We start from the raw sequence: 18,573 nt of genomic DNA, 5'->3' as shown, positions 1-18,573 counted from the left end.
TTTTATTTCTTCCGCTTGTAATCGCATTGATACTTTCTTTTTATTCCCATTCTGTAGAAGGCTGTTCATTAGTTCGTCGTAGTCTGGTTTAGACTGCAAATGCCGTATAATTTTCAGATTTTGTCGCTATCATTGGTAAAATGCGTTCTGACTCATTGTGATTCTATGATTTTCTGCTTATTTTAATTACTGACAACATAAACTAGTATAGCTCACCCAAATATTAGATAAATCCACACAGGAGGAGAAGGATGATCCACTCCCTTGGAGAAAGAAGATCCTTAACGAAACTTTCTTTGCTCCTTTCTGAACCACTGACTTTCGTCTGTGGAGAGCGAGGCGATAAATCAGTCTCTTAAGTCTGTCTGAAGTCGACAGGCTGAGATGATGAGGCAATAGATGTCGATTGTTGTGGAGACTGAGGATGACTTAGTGTTAAGGAGTGCTTGTGGTAATTTTGCTCTGCCTCCATAGTAAGCTTCGTAAGAGATTTTTTTCTCTTCACTTATTTTTTAATGCTGTACAGCATTTTATTACACGAGAAAGGGTGGTTATCGACAGTGGATTCGAGGTTGATTGCAGTTGATATAGACTGAACAGTTTCAAAAGCTTCACTGTTTAATGAAGGGTCGTTTCATCACCATCACCTGAGTTTCCTTTCCCGTTTAAGTCAGCACTGTAAGCTCCTCATTCGTCACTCTGCAGAAAAGTTACCCCACAGCGGAACAGCAACGTCTTCGAAAGTGATGGCCTCTTCACCAACTGGCATCAGTGGTGATACCAGAGGCCTCAGGAGTCGAGGATAAAGAACGTGCATGGCTTCCGACCAACACCTATGAGAGCATCTCCTGTCGCAGGGTATTTGATGATGCTTTAGCTGCAGTCAAGGATGTTGTAGTCCTTTCACGCTTGCCGGTATGCTAAAACATTACGCTGTTCATCTCCACCGTCGGCATCAACTCCAATATGCTGGGTCAGGCGTCGGACCATGTTTCCCGTGTGCTATCGCCTGAGGAGAGGAACGGCTTCCTGATCCATAGGTTAGATCAGTGAAGCAGAGGCTAGCGGCAAAAACATTTCTATAACGTCTATCCAAATTGCGAAGAAGATGCCAGTAAGACGTGGGCCGATGAACGCTTTAGGCTTAATATTCTTGACAGCGGAAGTGACGCTACCTGGGGAACGAATGATTTTGCACCAATTTGTCAATAACTTTACAGTCAATCGTGCTTCTTATTTCCTCTTCTGCAGAAGAAAATTCATTTCAGATTACATTAAAAGCACGTAACATATTTTGTATATGCAGGCAGGTGGAAGGTTGACATATCCAGCTGCCTTCGCGCTGGGAAGCACAGTCTGCTAAGCCTTAAAGCCTATGGCTTTATTTTTTCTCAAGATTTTTTTTGTTCATGGTACCATCATCGCAAATGAACCAGGCTTGTCGGCACTGGATGGATATCTGCTTTGGTCTGTGACCACGGTTTACAGATCTCGCGTCGCACAAACTTTTCTGCTGTCTGCCACTAGCAGCTTAAAGCCATAGGACGCACCAACATGGAGTCCATGTCTCGTCTCAGACCGAAGCCACCTCAATATGAAGCACAATAACCCCTTCACTGAAACCTCCGAACCAAACCTTACATTCTCATGCAGCTGGCTGGCTTTTGTGCCTGTGTGGATAGACGACGCAAGTCCACCTTCATGGCATGTTTGAGTTATGGGCGAGGGTAAAAGCGTTCTCATGATCATAATTCTGGTTTCCCTTGAAAAAGAAAAAAAATATTTCCTGGGCTGATAACCTGGGACGCTTAAGCACCTCATCGCCAGCCGTTCACGGTTGAGTAGCTGACGCCAACACGACCGCCATCTCTCGGTGCAAGGTTTATCCACTACCGTGGGAGGAAACGAACGTTCGAAAGCTTTCAACATATTTGAAAAATTATATTTGCGATCCTAGAGATTTTTTTTTTTTTTTTGCATGAAATATAGTAATCGTATTTTCTAGAAATTTGAAGAATGCCTTTTAACAATAGACAAAACAAACTTTCATCAGAAAGTCCGCCTGAAGCACTCCGAAGCCAGACTTCAGTGCCCTCAGACGAGGAGTGTCGCTGAAGCCCGTGTGTCCCACTGATAGTGGTAAAGAGTGGCTCGACTTGGCTCCTCCCGACTCCCGGGTCACTTGCGATGTGACCTACTGAGTAGAATGACCCCTAGGTCGATGTGACCTGTCAACTTGAAGAAAAAAAAAAAGATTGCTAAAGGGACTGTGACCAGCCGGGTAGAAAAGACTGGCAAAATATGTTACCCAATGGGTTTCTTTATCTATGTTAGATTTGCCTTTGAGGATCAACCTTTGCCGGTGACATTGTTCGTAGGTGGTTGTTATACCCGGCAGGTGACATTGCCCGAGGTCTTCCTATCTGATAAGTCACCTAAGATCTTCCTTCTATCAGGTAAATGATATTCCCCTGGTCTTCCTGTCCGGCAGGTCACACTGCCTCAGATCTTCCTGCCTAGCAAGTCACATGTGTTAGGTTTTCCTACTTGGCAGGTCACCCGAAGTCATTCGTCTTGGCAGGTTATATTATCGTCGATCTTCTTGTCTGGCAGGTCACTTTTGTCCTTTGTTTTCTTACCGGACAGGTCACATTGTACTAGATTTCCCTACTCGACAGGTCACATCGTCCTAGGTCTTCCCTGCCTGGCAGGTCACGTTGTCCTAGGCCTTACTACTCGACAGAGTTCATTGCCGTAAGAGTTTTTCTACCCGGCTGGTCACGGGCGCTGTGGCCTGCCTGGCAAAGAATCTCCTTATCTCGTAGATAGTCTGAAGAGTCGGCTAGGAAAGTCCTGGGACATTGTGACCTGCCGTGGTCTTGATACCCGGCATTATTATTATCGTTAAATGAACTTTGTAACGCCTGTGTAGTTCCACTGGACAAAATCGACTTCGGTTTGATCATTTGCTGAGTTGTTTTAGGCGACAACACGGGAGTGCTCTGGACGAGCAACTCACCGTATCTGTGAGTGAAATATCCGAGCAAATACCCACCCCAGTATGGATGTGTTGTTGGAACGAGTCACTACGCTCGGAGTGCTTTAAGCTAATTTTCTGAAAAACGTTTGCCTTTTCTGTTTTTTAAACTTTTTTTTTTTTTCATTTGATGAAGCTCTGCAGGGTAACAACAAAATTAGGTTTTTCATGTAAATACTTTTTATATTTAAGAAGTGTATGTAACTATCTTTCTAACCTTGATAAAAGTGTTGGAACATTTTACTCTCCTTTCATGATAGGTCGTATGTGCTGTACTCCATACAGCTTGAACCGATGAAGCGTTTCGAAGTGACTACGTGACTACCATACACGTGTTCCATCACTCACGTGCCGGGACGGAGGAGTGGGAACAGCAGGGTGGCGGGAGTGGGGAAGGGTTTAGGAACAGCCAGGGAGGAGTGCTGAAGGGACAGAACAATTTCATCTGGAAGAAATTAGACAGGATACAATTTTCGTACACAGAAATTTCGAGATTTGTGTAGCCTTTAATCGGCATTGATAAGAAAGTAAAGAAGCTTTAAGTGTTGTTTGAATGTGTGATGGGTGTCAGTAGTATGAAATATGGGGATCCACTTGATGTGTTGTGCTAGTGGCCATGGAAGTAGGATCAGGAACCTTAGTCATGTGATTTTGTCTTACACAGGTAAAGAGGTAGTGGTGTCTAGTGTGACCCTTATATTTACAGCGTTATCTTTCTCTTCATCTAGTATAGGTAACCCCTCAGGCATATTCACATACATGTCAACACAGGAGAATGAAAAATAGGGAAACGTATGGGAGTCCAGAGGGTGTTGACGGCGCGGTGCTAAATGTAAAATCTTGGAGCAGCCTCCCTAGGGAAATCATTCCCAGGATGTATAAAGCCTACGTACTGTATAGAACATCTGGCCATAGGTTTGCTAGTATGGTTTTTTAGCCCTGGTTCATAAATGTTCACTAACATTCTTCGTAGCCTTTGTTGACCTCTGACAAGTTTCCTCAAACATGTGATTCAACAAAAGGATCAAATCATATGCCAAGTTTCATTTATAGGATGCAAAAATATGTATAACTTGTGACGGAAGTTAAAAAGTAATATATTTCAGTATAGCGAGACGTGCGGGTTATATATCAAAAATTTAATCAAAAGACCTAATCTGTCATTATGGTGTATCCCAGCCTAATTTCCTCCGTGGTGTAACGGTTAGCAGCCCAGGGTCGAGCACATAGGCTTGAATCTTGGTCGCGGCAGTCGGTCCACAGTCAACCCAGCTGTTTATCCAACCGTAGGGGTTGGTAGATAAAATAGGTACCTAGCTCAGGCGAGGGCATATATATATATATATATATATATATATATATATATTATATATATATATATATATATATATATATATATATATATAGTGGTGATGTGAGAAGATGGAGTGAGTATTTTGAAGGTTTGTTGAATGTGTTTGATGATAGAGTGGCAGATATAGGGTGTTTTGGTCGAGGTGGTGTGCAAAGTGAGAGGTTTAGGGAAAATGATTTGGTAAACAGAGAAGAGGTAGTAAAAGCTTTGCGGAAGATGAAAGCCGGCAAGGCAGCAGGTTTGGATGGTATTGCAGTGGAATTTATTAAAAAAGGGGGTGACTGTATTATTGACTGGTTGGTAAGGTTATTTAATGTATGAATGACTCATGGTGAGGTGCCTGAGGATTGGCGGAATGCGTGCATAGTGCCATTGTACAAAGGCAAAGGGGATAAGAGTGAGTGCTCAAATTATAGAGGTATAAGTTTGTTGAGTATTCCTGGTAAATTATATGGGAGGGTATTGATTGAGAGGGTGAAGGCATGTACAGAACATCAGATTGGGGAAGAGCAGTGTGGTTTCAGAAGTGGTAGAGGATGTGTGGATCAGGTGTTTGCTTTGAAGAATGTATGTGAGAAATACTTAGAAAAGCAAATGGATTTGTATGTAGCATTTATGGACCTGGAGAAGGCATATGATAGAGTTGATAGAGATGCTCTGTGGAAGGTATTAAGAATATATGGTGTGGGAGGCAAGTTGTTAGAAGCAGTGAAAAGTTTTTATCGAGGATGTAAGGCATGTGTACGTGTAGGAAGAGAGGAAAGTGATTGGTTCTCAGTGAATGTAGGTTTGCGGCAGGGGTGTGTGATGTCTCCATGGTTGTTTAATTTGTTTATGGATGGGGTTGTTAGGGAGGTGAATGCAAGAGTTTTAGAAAGAGGGGCAAGTATGAAGTCTGTTGGGGATGAGAGAGCTTGGGAAGTGAGTCAGTTGTTGTTCGCTGATGATACAGCGCTGGTGGCTGATTCATGTGAGAAACTGCAGAAGCTGGTGACTGAGTTTGGTAAAGTGTGTGAAAGAAGAAAGTTAAGAGTAAATGTGAATAAGAGCAAGGTAACTAGGTACAGTAGGGTTGAGGGTCAAGTCAATTGGGAGGTAAGTTTGAATGGAGAAAAACTGGAGGAAGTAAAGTGTTTTAGATATCTGGGAGTGGATCTGGCAGCGGATGGAACCATGGAAGCGGAAGTGGATCATAGGGTGGGGGAGGGGGCGAAAATCCTGGGAGCCTTGAAGAATGTGTGGAAGTCGAGAACATTATCTCGGAAAGCAAAAATGGGTATGTTTCAAGGAATAGTGGTTCCAACAATGTTGTATGGTTGCGAGGCGTGGGCTATGGATAGAGTTGTGCGCAGGAGGATGGATATGCTGGAAATGAGATGTTTGAGGACAATGTGTGGTGTGATGTGGTTTGATCGAGTAAGTAACGTAAGGGTAAGAGAGATGTGTGGAAATAAAAAGAGCGTGGTTGAGAGAGCAGAAGAGGGTGTTTTGAAATGGTTTGGGCACATGGGAGAGAATGAGTGAGGAAAGATTGACCAAGAGGATATATGTGTCAGAGGTGGAGGGAACGAGTAGATGTGGGAGACCAAATTGGAGGTGGAAAGATGGAGTGAAAAAGATTTTGTGTGATCGGGGCCTGAACATGCAGGAGGGTGAAAGGAGGGCAAGGAATAGAGTGAATTGGATCGATGTGGTATAACGGGGTTGACGTGCTGTCAGTGGATTGAATCAGGGCATGTGAAGCGTCTGGGGTAAACCATGGAAAGCTGTGTAGGTATGTATATTTGCGTGTGTGGACGTATGTATATACATGTGTATGGGGGGGGGGGGGGTTGGGCCATTTCTTTCGTCTGTTTCCTTGCGCTACCTCACAAACGCGGGAGACAGCGACTAAGCAAAAAAAAAAGAAAAAAGAATATATATATATATATATATATATATATATATATATATATATATATATATATAATTATGATATTGATATGATGGCCTTGATTAGAGCCTCAGTTGCCCGTTCCATCTCACCTTACATAAAAAAAGATTAAAATGTATGTATAAGACGAGGCTGGATGAAAGTATCCACGCTGGATAGATTGCACTTGGCTCTAAACCTGTACTACATCAAGTTATGGTTATCACATACAGAACATATGCACATATACAAGTACTCTACACTAGAAATGTATTTTTGAGAATCTTCCAATGAAAATAGCCTTCCTCTCCCTTCCTCCCCACCGTAACCCTACCGTAACGTGGCAGTAATATGTATATGTGACAGTTGTGTTTCCGGTCTGTACAATAAATATACAACGCATCATTTCCGTTCAGGGCGCCAGGTACAACAACCCCAACAGCCAGCCGAGCGGGAAATGGCTAAATATACCAGTGTGTCCGTGGTGTTGTCTGTCGTGGGGTCACGAACATATTACATATTTTGGACAAGAGATTTGAAGAGAGAGACTAGACAGAGAAGGTAAAGCGAGGAAAGAGAAGGCCTGTGAAACATGAAAACACATGTCGTAGAGGTACACAAAAGGATCACGAAGTAGTTTAAGCGGCAACATACCAATGGTTCCAAACGAGGTTGTTTGTGATAGAGGAACAGAGCTGAATCACACAGGAGAATGACTTACAGATGTTTCCTAGAGGAAAACCTGTAAACATTTCGTATTATCAAGGAGGCGCAAGTGATGTCAGTCGTGTGTTTGGGTTGTTGTATAACTATTTATAATTTAGGGTGTTGTGTATGCGTGACGGTGACGAGATCAGATAGGTCTAGATATGATCAGTGCGTAAACTGATGGGTATGTGATGCTTCTATCGTGGCTTTAAGGTTTCGAGGTAACCAGGAGTGTTTCAAGGCTCTTGGATATCTAGAATCTGTCTTAACTGCCTTTTAGTTCCTCCAAAACTTTTGTGCCTCATCGCTTAAGAGCGTGCCTGCCAGTGGGTTTACTTTATGTCGTTAGGTTTGTCCCTCAGTATTACCCGTATGAATATTTCTTGATAGATGTCGTTTCACTTTCGGAAGTGACACAGTCATTGGAAGAGGGTTGCGTCAGGGTAGGTGTTAAGGAAGGCTGCGGCAGGCCCAGTGGAGTTTATATCTTATCAATATGGTCTATCATCAAGCTTCATGATGTTTATGTGTAACCTTGTGGTGTGTGTGTGTGTGTGTGTGTGTGTGTGTCACGGTGTATCATTTTCTGTTCCCAGGAACCCATGGGTGGCGGAGGACGGTGGCGAGAGCAGCGCTTCGTCTGGGCAACAGCAGCAGCAGCAGCAACAACAGCAGTTGTTACAGCAACAACAGCAGCAGCCTCAGCAGCAACAGCAACAACAGCAGCAGCAGCAGCAAGCAGCCCATGGCGGCCACACTGAGGCTCACCGTGCCCACGATCTCCTGGCTCATCAGTATGCTACTCCTTACCAGCCCCCCACCTCACACCCCGCCCACCCCAACCTCAGTGTGGCCCACTCCACCCACAGTGTGGTCCACCCGAGCCTCACCGCGGCCCACCCGAGCCTCAGCGGGACCCACCCGAGCCACAGCGTAGCCTACACCGTCACCGGGGCCCACCCGCCGGTGAACGTAACACGGGCGGTGCAGGGGGTGGGCCAGCACGGCCACGGTGACCATGGCGTGGTACACTCGCACACCGTCCACTCCCTTCACATCAACGCCCACCACGGCCATCCCATGTCCACAACCGCCCACTCGGTGCACTCCATGCCGGGAACGCTGCAGCAGCCATGGGTGGACCCTCAGATGCTGTGGAGCACGCCCACGCTGCCTGGGGTGGGCACCATACCTGGGGGCGTCTTCACTGTGGGCGGCGGGGGCGAGGGGTCGTGTCCTGCCCGGCCCCCGGGGGTGTACGGGCAGCCCCACGCCGCACTCCACCCCCTACATCACATGCCTCCTGGTGATTATCATTATATTTTATTATCTTTCTCTAAGCCTCTCTCCATTTTCCACCCATTCCTTTCGAACGAGGTCAAAGATCAAGGTTCATACAAAACAACCCGTATTGACTTTCACTGACTTACCCAGAACTTGAAATTCTGACCTTTCGACTCTGTTTTCCATTCTCCAGTGTAACTGGACTTGCTTGCCATAAGATATCACAGTAATAGCTGGTTCTTGTTACCATCCCCGTATGCTTAAGAATCAGTGTATATAAGGAGTAGCACATAAAGCTTGTTATAGGAACAGCGGCGGGAGCAGCAAAAGCCTTTTTGTAGACTTTTTGTCCATGTCTTGATCATGTGGAATCTAAGTGGCAAAGTCTGTGTCAAAATGAAAGCTTAAGACAGGCCAGAAACTTTTACTGAAGTCTGTGAGATTACACAGGCCGCGACCTCCTGCAGACAAGACATTCGATCAACCTAGAGATATTTGTGTTTCTTCGAGAACTTGACTTTGATAATTATGATAATAATGATTACTAATGATGATGGTAATAATGATAATGATGATAATAATAATAATAATAATAATAATAATTAATAATGATAGTAATGATAATAATAATAATAATAATAATAATAATAATAATACATCTGCGTCAAGGGTAAAGAATATCGATCTAAATACCTGTACAGATAACTAGTTTGTCTGTTTCTTTCTACATGTCCATTCATCTACCTAACGAAGTCTTGGGAGAATATTATAATTGCTTCTATGAGTGGAACAGAGGATGAATGTTATATAGACTATAGTTATTAGTCTCGGCTATATTTATAACGAATAGAAATATAGATTCTTCTTTCCATTGAGTACACTTTAAGCAACACAAATGGGAGTATAAAGTTTACCAAGTCGACGACCATTTGTGTCCAACGTTTATGGGAAAACTTTCATATTGTTCTTTTCATGGTTCACAGCTAGAGGGTTGGGGGGTTAGTAGTTTGGGCTCTAGGCCATACAACTACCAGGGTCATTAAGACCGTCGACGTTAAGGTATGACTTCCACCAACCGAAAGTCTTCAGTACCTATATACTTCAGCGTTAAGGATAACTCTAAAGCCACATGTGCCCTCACCACATATGTGGGTCCTTAGCTAAGCCTATGCCAAATTTGAAAGTATTTCACATGATGTATAAGAAAAGGGAGGCGCCCATGTGTGAATATAAGTAGATGAGTAAATGAAATGATAATTTACCGCTTGTTGAGGAGAGGGTAGCGAGAGTGAGTGATCATGGAAAATAGGCTTTTGTTGACGAGACAACCTGAGGTTGAACTGCATCAACCATATATCAGACCAACTTTGGGGTTTGTTTAGGTTTCTTTGTTAGTTGATCAGTCTTGATTTACTTTCCTCATGACCTTGTCATCATTTACAAACATATTCAGTGTAGAATGGGAAAAAATGAGAGTAAATGAAGATAGGGAAGTGGGTAAGGAATGATAGGAGTTGAGGGAAGCAATGCTGGACTTAAAAGCTTTTAATGGTATGGCAAGTTCTGCCACCTACAGATGTTCAGCCAGTCATTTACGCTAGACACTGTCTCAAAATGCGTTTGATTTTCATATGGCACTGGTTGATACCAGTGCTTTTTAAGCCTATCTGCCATGGCCCGAACCATATGTGACAAACCAGGTTATAGTTTCACTTGCGCCTCCAGCTCCAAATTACCGCTCTTTATAATCACATGTCATCTTCTTACCCACAAGAAAACTAGAGTAAGAGTAGGTCAAGTTCAGGTTACACATTGAATTACTGGATCATTATAATACTGCTGTGATTACTTTCGGGGCAGATAAGTTGAAAGCTATCCCGCTCCATCTTCAAGATATACTCCATGTGTGCTATTGTGCCCATCGGTAGCAATGTGTTTTGATAAGTGTATATTTTGTTAGCTGGATGACATGGTTAAGCTCTTAAGGACAACATTACGGCCACAGCGTTATTTTCCTTGAACATGACGACTATTGGGAATGACGACCTCGCCATAATACCCAAGGTCGTCTCGTCATATTCAAGGGTTTTATCGTCTGGTTCAAAAGTTTAAAAACGTTTCCTTTTAAACAGTATAAACCTGTTTTAGACGATTCCCATAATCAGTTTAAACCTTTTTTTTTTTCACAATTCAGCCTAAAAGTACTTTAGGATAGTACTAACAAGCTGGGTGTACAGTTGAGTATCAAGAACGAGTTCGCAAGATGTTGTAGTTGGTGTTATTACCGGCAGGTGGCGGCGGTGGCTCCAGCGGACAGGCGTCGACCAGCGGCGCAGGCGGCGGGGGTTGGGGCGTACCCCAGCCCATCCAACCCCAGCCCGGTGAGTCAATCTTGTGTGTCATTACCTATTTGTTTGTAGCTATTTGTGCGTGCGGGATAGAGTTCCACGTTAACGAGGTCCCATCCATGTAAGTAATTACCTATTTATACAGTACTTGGAGGGAGTTCTGTACTCGTGGGGACCTCATCTTCATAACTTGCAAAACTGCCTTACAAGTTCTTCAACTTAGTATGCTTTAAGCATTCACAGTACCATTACATTGCTTATGCCATTCATCCACTACTCTAATGATATTACTGATGTTATGTAATTACTGAACGTATTTTCTGACAAGTTTCTTGCATTAATCTCTTTGACCTCTGGTTGCTCTGCCTTTATCTTTCAAAGAAGTGTTACCGTAGGCGTATCAAACTGGTTTAGAAATTTGAAGTTTGTTATCAAGTCGCTCCTTACACTTTTCTCTTCCATGTAGGGGAAACCTCCTGGTGTAACTTATCCATCTCAATTCCGATACCACTTTTGTAGCTTTCATCACGACCTTCGCTGTTATTTCTGTTCGCCTCTTTAATTTCAGTGACCAGACCTGAGACACGTATCCCAGTTTTGGCGTGATTTATGGTCAGAATAGTTTGCTTATTTCTTTATCCCTAGACTTAAATGAGATTCTGATATTCACCCGCAGGCAGTATATCTCTTTAAAATCCTCCTGTGGTAGAGCTGTGATGACTGGTTAGATGCGGTGTCGACTCCGAAGTCTTTCTCACACACTGATTCTTGTAGCTTGTTTCTTGCGTGATGATATTGAATTTGAGGCCTTCTATCACTTTCCATGTGGTTAGGCTGAATTTCATCAACCATGTGTCAGACAAACTTTGGAGTTTGTCTAGGTTCCATTGTTAGGTTTTGCAGTAGTGATTTACTCCTCTCGCGACCATCTGGAAACATATAGGTCTGAATCCAGTCTGTCTGGATTAAGAAGAGCATTGGTCTTAAGACTGAGCTCGGTGGCACGTCAATGGTGGCCCCAACATACTTCGAGGAGGCCTTCATAACATGTTTCCTTTGCTCTCCACCAAGTTAATTTTTTATTCATTAAAGTGGTGTTCAGCCTTTTAATCATCCTCCTGTATAGAACAGTGTCATATGGTTCTGGCAGTCTAAGAACATAGTCTCCCTTCTATTATCCAATAGGATGCTAACTTTCATAGTGTGAGAGATTTGTTACACATGATCTTGAATCATGTTTTCACTTCAGTAGATTCTTATTAGCAATTGATCATCGATTTGTTCTGTGATTGTTAGTTTCCGATGGTTTACAGACTACACACGTCAGAGAGACTGTAGTTCAGCGCAGTTTCTCGACCCTCTTTCTTAAAGATAGTGCACGACTTTTGCCCTATTCTATTCCCTTGGCACTGTACGCTCCTCCAACAACATACTGGATGATGCATATAGCGGACTGTAAAGTGCATCTGCACATTTCTTCCGTGTATATGGAGAAACTTCATTAGGACCCAGCGCCTTATATGGGTTAGGGCACTTTTCTAGGCCTTTTCATTGCTTTCCAGGGCCTGTTCCCGATTCCGTCTCCGTGGTGTTGGATCTTTAGAGTCTTTCTCTGTGAAAACACTTTTGAACACCTCGTTTAGCTCCATGCATATCTTTTCAGCTATACCCTCGGATTCCCTTGGTCTGATTAGTTGCCCTTTAAGCAGCAATTTACTCATAAAAGATTTATCGAAAAGTTTAAGATTATCTCTTTACTTGTCAAAGTTTCTCTGCTTCACCCTTATCTTACCCGTTCTATTCATTCGTATACCTATCCAAATTCAAATGCTGGCTGGCTCTTGTGTCACCTACATGACCTCCACGGGGCGTCCCAAAACTCTTTTGCTTCATTAGACAGACCTTTTAGTGAGCTACATCTGTCTTTTTCTAACCTTGTTTCTGTCTCCAGTTAAAGGCACCCATCTCCTCTATCGAATTCTTAGCACCTTTCTGTCTTTTCCAGGATTATATATCCTCTTTTTGTCTTGTTTCCTCTCTGATCTTTTTTTGTCATTAATCACATAATCAAACTCAAAACATTATTTCATCACTTGCCATGTTTGTGTATCATATCTGATATTTTCGGTTTCCATACTTTTATAAGTACAGGTGAGATTTAGTAAATATAGCGTGTCGATCCCTTTGATTCCAGTGAGCTCATTGACATTCTGATACAGAAAATTTTTCTTTATACACTCCAAGAACTCGTGTCTGCATGACTGTATCTCTGTGAGAATCTAGATTCTCCCAGTTTTTTGTTTACAAATGAATCAGCCATGATTAGAACTCTAACATCTCTGATATGTACGTGTCTTGCTGCTTCCAACGCCATCCTAATTACTCCTTCATTTTAATTATTGAAAAATTTTTCTCTTCATAGAATTTTTTTTTAGAAGAATATAGATTATCAGCTCCTTCAGTAACTCTTCCTATTGTATTCTGTTTGCATCGGCCATCTACCGATATTTTCCCGAAACTTGATATCTCTTATTAAGAGGACGCTCCTCTCCTCCTCCTTTGACTCCACTTTCCCACCTAGCTATTATCTATATCTCAGGACAGATTATTTCAGATCTTACCTATTTTATAAGTTTCGTTTGCACTGCTCCAACATTACCAGGTTTATTTTCTCTGATGCGATCCTTGAACTACGTTTTTTTCGCCATACTTTGGCATACTTTTCAATTTACCTTCTGACTGCGTTCTTTACTTCTCTCGCGTCATTCTCAGGGTTTGTCCACCCGTGAAGAACACCCAGCTAAATACTCCATCATTTAGCAAGTTTCGTAAGTATCTCCTGGTTATGTGTGTTGGTGTTGGTTTCTGTCTCTCTTAATCTTGTCCTTTTGAAGTTTGAGCCACGTGTCTGTATGATGTGTGTGTGAATTCATGCTTAGATAAGGTAAGAAGTCTGAGAGACTGTATGAGTGATATGAGTAGTAATTCTCGGTGTTGGGGTAATCATTAATTAGCAGTTATTGTTACCATGCCACTGTAACTTCTGTGATACCTTCCCTAACCCGAGTCCTGCGGCAGGTGTGGGCGGGTGGAGCGGCGGCGGTGGCGGGCGGACGACGGGTGGGAGCGAGGGCTCCCGCTGCGAGAGGTGCCATTACTACTGCTTCAGGGCAGCCCAGGCCATGTTCGTGGCGGGTATCGTGACGGGCTTCTCCCTCCTTGTAGCCGGTGGCATCTTCCACAGGCGACACGTGACGCACCTTCAGGCAAGTCACATATGTCTTGTTTCCCTCTTGAATGAAATTTTATATATATTTATATTCATTTATATTTATTTTGCTTTGTCGCTGTCTCCCGCGTTAGCGAGGTAGCGCAAGGAAACAGACGAAAGAATGGCCCAACCCACCCACATACACATGTATATACATACAAGTCCACACACGCAAATATACATACCTATACATCTCAACGTATACATATATATACACACACATACATATACATATATACACATGTACATAATTCATACTGTCTGCCTTTATTCATTCCCATATATATATATATATATATATATATATATATATATATATATATATATATATATATATATATATATATATATAAATTATATGGGAGGGTATTGATTGAGAGGGTGAAGGCATGTACAGAGCATCAGATTGGGGAAGAGCAGTGTGGTTTCAGAAGTGGTAGAGGATGTGTGGATCAGGTGTTTGCTTTGAAGAATGTATGTGAGAATTACTTAGAGAAAAGCAAATGGATTTGTATGTAGCATTTATGGATCTGGAGAAGGCATATGATAGAGTTGATAGAGATGCTCTATGGAAGGTATTAAGAATATATGGTGTGGGAGGCAAGTTGTTAGAAGCAGTGAAAAGTTTTTATCGAGGATGTAAGGCATGTGTACGTGTAGGAAGAGAGGAAAGTGATTGGTTCTCAGTGAATGTAGGTTTGCGGCAGGGGTGTGTGATGTCTCCATGGTTGTTTAATTTGTTTATGGATGGGGTTGTTAGGGAGGTGAATGCAAGAGTTTTGGAAAGAGGGGCAAGTATGAAGTCTGTTGGGGATGAGAGAGCCTGGGAAGTGAGTCAGTTGTTGTTCGCTGATGATACAGCGCTGGTGGCTGATTCATGTGAGAAACTGCAGAAGCTGGTGACTGAGTTTGGTAAAGTGTGTGAAAGAAGAATGTTAAGAGTAAATGTGAATAAGAGCAAGGTAATTAGGTACAGTAGGGTTGAGGGTCAAGTCAATTGGGAGGTGAGTTTGAATGGAGAAAAACTGGAGGAAGTGAAGTGTTTTAGATATCTGGGAGTGGATCTGGCAGCGGATGGAACCATGGAAGCGGAAGTGGATCATAGGGTGGGGGAGGGGGCGAAAATTCTGGGGGCCTTGAAGAATGTGTGGAAGTCGAGAACATTATCTCGGAAAGCAAAAATGGGTATGTTTGAAGGAATAGTGGTTCCAACAATGTTGTATGGTTGCGAGGCGTGGGCTATGGAAAGAGTTGTGCGCAGGAGGATGGATGTGCTGGAAATGAGATGTTTGAGGACAATGTGTGGTGTGAGGTGGTTTGATCGAGTGAGTAACGTAAGGGTAAGAGAGATGTGTGGAAATAAAAAGAGCGTGGTTGAGAGAGCAGAAGAGGGTGTTTTGAAGTAGTTTGGACACATGGAGAGAATGAGTGAGGAAAGATTGACCAAGAGGATATATGTGTTGGAGGTGGAGGGAACGAGGAGAAGAGGGAGACCAAATTGGAGGTGGAAAGATGGAGTGAAAAAGATTTTGTGTGATCGGGGCCTGAACATGCAGGAGGGTGAAAGGAGGGCAAGGAATAGAGTGAATTGGAGCGATGTGGTATACCGGGGTTGACGTGCTGTCAGTGGATTGAATCAAGGCATGTGAAGCGTCTGGGGTAAACCATGGAAAGCTGTGTAGGTATGTATATTTGCGTGTGTGGACGTATGTATATACATGTGTGTGGGGGTGGGTTGGGTCATTTCTTTCGTCTGTTTCCTTGCGCTACCTCGCAAACGCGGGAGACAGCTACAAAGAAAAAAAAAAAAAAAAAAAAAATATATATATATATATATATATATATATATATATATATATATATATATATATATATATATATATATATATATACATTCCTATGAGTCCACAGGGAAAATGAAACACGATAAGTTCACAAGTGCACTTTCGTGTAATAATCACATCATCAGGGGAGACACAAGAGGGAAATATAACAGTCAGCTGATATACAACGAAGAGACGTAGCTAGGACGCCATTTGGTAAACATGTTTACCAAATTATTACACGAAAGTGCACTTGGGAACTTACCGTGTTTCATTTTCCCCGTGGGCTCGTAGAAATATACTTGATCACGCACAAAATTGTGATCCTTTCCAATATATATATATATATATATATATATATATATATATATATATATATATATATATATATATGTGTGTGTGTGTGTGTGTGTGTGCCCCTAATTTGCTAATTGACTTTTTTTCATTGCCTTTTCACCGTTTCCGTTTCCCGCTCTAGTGAGGCAGCATCAGGACCTGACGACTGAACCTTCAAGGAGAGTAAAATCCTTGTTTGGTTCCTTCCTTAGTTCCTAGTTTATCTGTATTTCTTTTAGAGTTTATGTCACAGTTTTTACCCTCTGGAACAGTTGTTGTACTGATGTGATTTTTTTTTTTTTTTTGCACTATTTGATCCATATTTCTGATCATTATTTGAGGAACATCTTGATAACTTCTAAATCATTATTAGTTGTGTTGTATCAGTTGGCTCGATGATACTCACGAAATTAAGTAATTCAGTTAGACTTAATACTCACGAAATAGTTATGTAATTCCATTAGACTTTTCTCTTTTAAGTTATATTTCTTCTTGCTCTGTTTAGTACAAACAGTAAATATAATCGGAAAATTAAATCTAATCGGTCTGGTACGTGCAGATAATTTTGATAAATAACGTGTAAGTCCCTGGCTTCACGAACCAAGCTGAGAGTAGATATTCTAGATATGATTTACATGAGACACAGAGCCATAACTGGTAAGACAACAGCTGCATGAGCAATAGAGATTATGGAGGGTTGTAATGCTAGACATCCCAGCTGTCCGCTGTGACCATAAAACACCTTACCCTCTGCAGGTGTTGGTGTACATCGGTGCCATGGTGTCGCTCGTGTGTGTAGTGCTTCTGGTAATATTTTGTGCCATGAACAAAGACCACAGGACTAGACGCGGCGTGTCCGTGCGATACCCAGGTCCCCAGGCGGTTGCCGGGGACCCTGAGGCTGTGCCCCTCAGGGCCATAGACGCCACTAATCCCGTGGTGATGCCCAGTGATCTGTCCCATGGGACTCGCCCTGGGGACGGGGGGTCTACTAGTTCGTGTATGGGTGCGTCCACTGCTCACACCGGATGTATGGTCGGCGCCAACAAGCAGAATATGTGCTGCGTTGGTGTTGCCGCCGCTCACAACGCCGCAGGGAACGTCATGGGCTCTGTCAACCACGGTCCTGTGAGCTCGTCCGAGGTGCCACACCATCTGCCACAGCCCAGGCACCCGCCACAGAGGTGAGTGTGGAACACTTGACTTTTTTACGGGTTAACCATAAAAATGTCTTCCTCCATAGGATGAAACGAAGCTTTGGAGGAACTCGAGAAGGTAAGCAAAGCTATATTTATTTCAAGCATATTCATCTATATTTATATAACTCTGTAGACACAAGTTTATCTAGTGCCTGCGATCTACTCTTTCCCCACACTACAGCGTGTGGGGTGGTAAATAAAGAGATTTACTGACGGTAAGATACATAGTCCAGACGCATTCAGTAGTGGCTTGCTGTGGTCGCTCACTGAACACCACTGAGAGAGACTTTGGGCTGTCAGACGGAGGACATTGGCTCCTTGTAGCTTACACCTTACTGTTCCTGTGGGTAGTTACTCTTCTTGCTGGCTTCCAGTAGTGCTACAGAACTGAATAGTGAGCATCCGGAACTGAGACTCTCTTGATCACTGTTACTGTTTCCCATTCTCCCTAACTTGTTTTCCTCTGCAGTTCCTCCTCATTTCACCCTTATCCGTTTTCCCTTGCCTCTAAGGCCTGCTTTGTTTCCACTGGCAGGACACTTACATGTGGTGATGCATTTAAGGTAACATTTAATGTAAAGCAGCCTTTCATTACGTTATTTTCCAACTCTTGAAGCCAAAACCTCTATCAGCTGTAATATAACTTGAACATAGTTTTGACTGATTTATAGCATTGATTTTCTTTTCTTTTTTTTTTTGTAATAGGTGGCAATGTGAACACTGAATGTATTTACCGATGTATAGTTAAAGTTTCATGACAGTGATGAACTTATTCTGTCGTATATCATGGCGCCTAGGGCCTCGGATATTGCCTGATGACTGATGAAAACGTTAATTGATATCTGGTGGCACTCAAGGTCTAACGATGACATTTGGGAATCGAGGACACCTAGTATTACCATAAGCAGTTGAGGATATCGGACATTTGACATTTGATGTCAGACATTTGGGAACGTTGTGTATGTCTTGATCTCGCAAGGGACGTCTCGTGGTGTCTCATAGTGCTATGGGACGTCTTGATGGTGTCTAGCAACACGCGAATGACTGCAAGTGGTAGTCTGTACAACTTGAAGGAGAAGTTTAATAGTTCCTAGTTTCTGTTAGTAACTGATGGCATCATATGGTACCTTGGCGGTATTCTAGGGCGTCTAGTAATATGTCGCTGCCTTTGAGGACGTTTTGTGATGTCTGGCTGCACTTGAGGACGCCTAGTGATTTTGTGGCCCTGGAGTGTGTCTGATGCTGTCGTAGGTGGCACCTAAGTCCAAACCGCTTCGTAGTGTCGGATGAAGCTTGAAAAT

The 18,573-nt window shown here is 42.8% G+C and overlaps 1 protein-coding gene across 5 annotated transcripts in view; it reads left to right on the top strand.

Annotated features, from left to right (window-relative positions):
* LOC139753327 (uncharacterized) overlaps positions 1-18,573 on the top strand; it is a 654,487-nt gene that overhangs the window by 515,792 nt on the left and 120,122 nt on the right. For all 5 annotated transcript variants that reach the window (XM_071669685.1, XM_071669676.1, XM_071669667.1 and 2 more), the window contains 4 exons: positions 7,608-8,317; positions 10,587-10,676; positions 13,722-13,909; positions 16,830-17,257. In XM_071669685.1, the coding sequence (XP_071525786.1) occupies positions 7,608-8,317; positions 10,587-10,676; positions 13,722-13,909; positions 16,830-17,257 (1,416 nt within the window). The remainder of the gene's footprint in view (positions 1-7,607; positions 8,318-10,586; positions 10,677-13,721; positions 13,910-16,829; positions 17,258-18,573) is intronic.

The sequence above is a fragment of the Panulirus ornatus genome, chromosome 2 (assembly GCF_036320965.1).
Source record: "Panulirus ornatus isolate Po-2019 chromosome 2, ASM3632096v1, whole genome shotgun sequence".
Lineage (NCBI taxonomy): Eukaryota > Metazoa > Arthropoda > Malacostraca > Decapoda > Palinuridae > Panulirus > Panulirus ornatus.
Note: the sequence above shows the minus strand (reverse complement) of the source record. Positions and strands in the feature narration are given on the sequence as shown.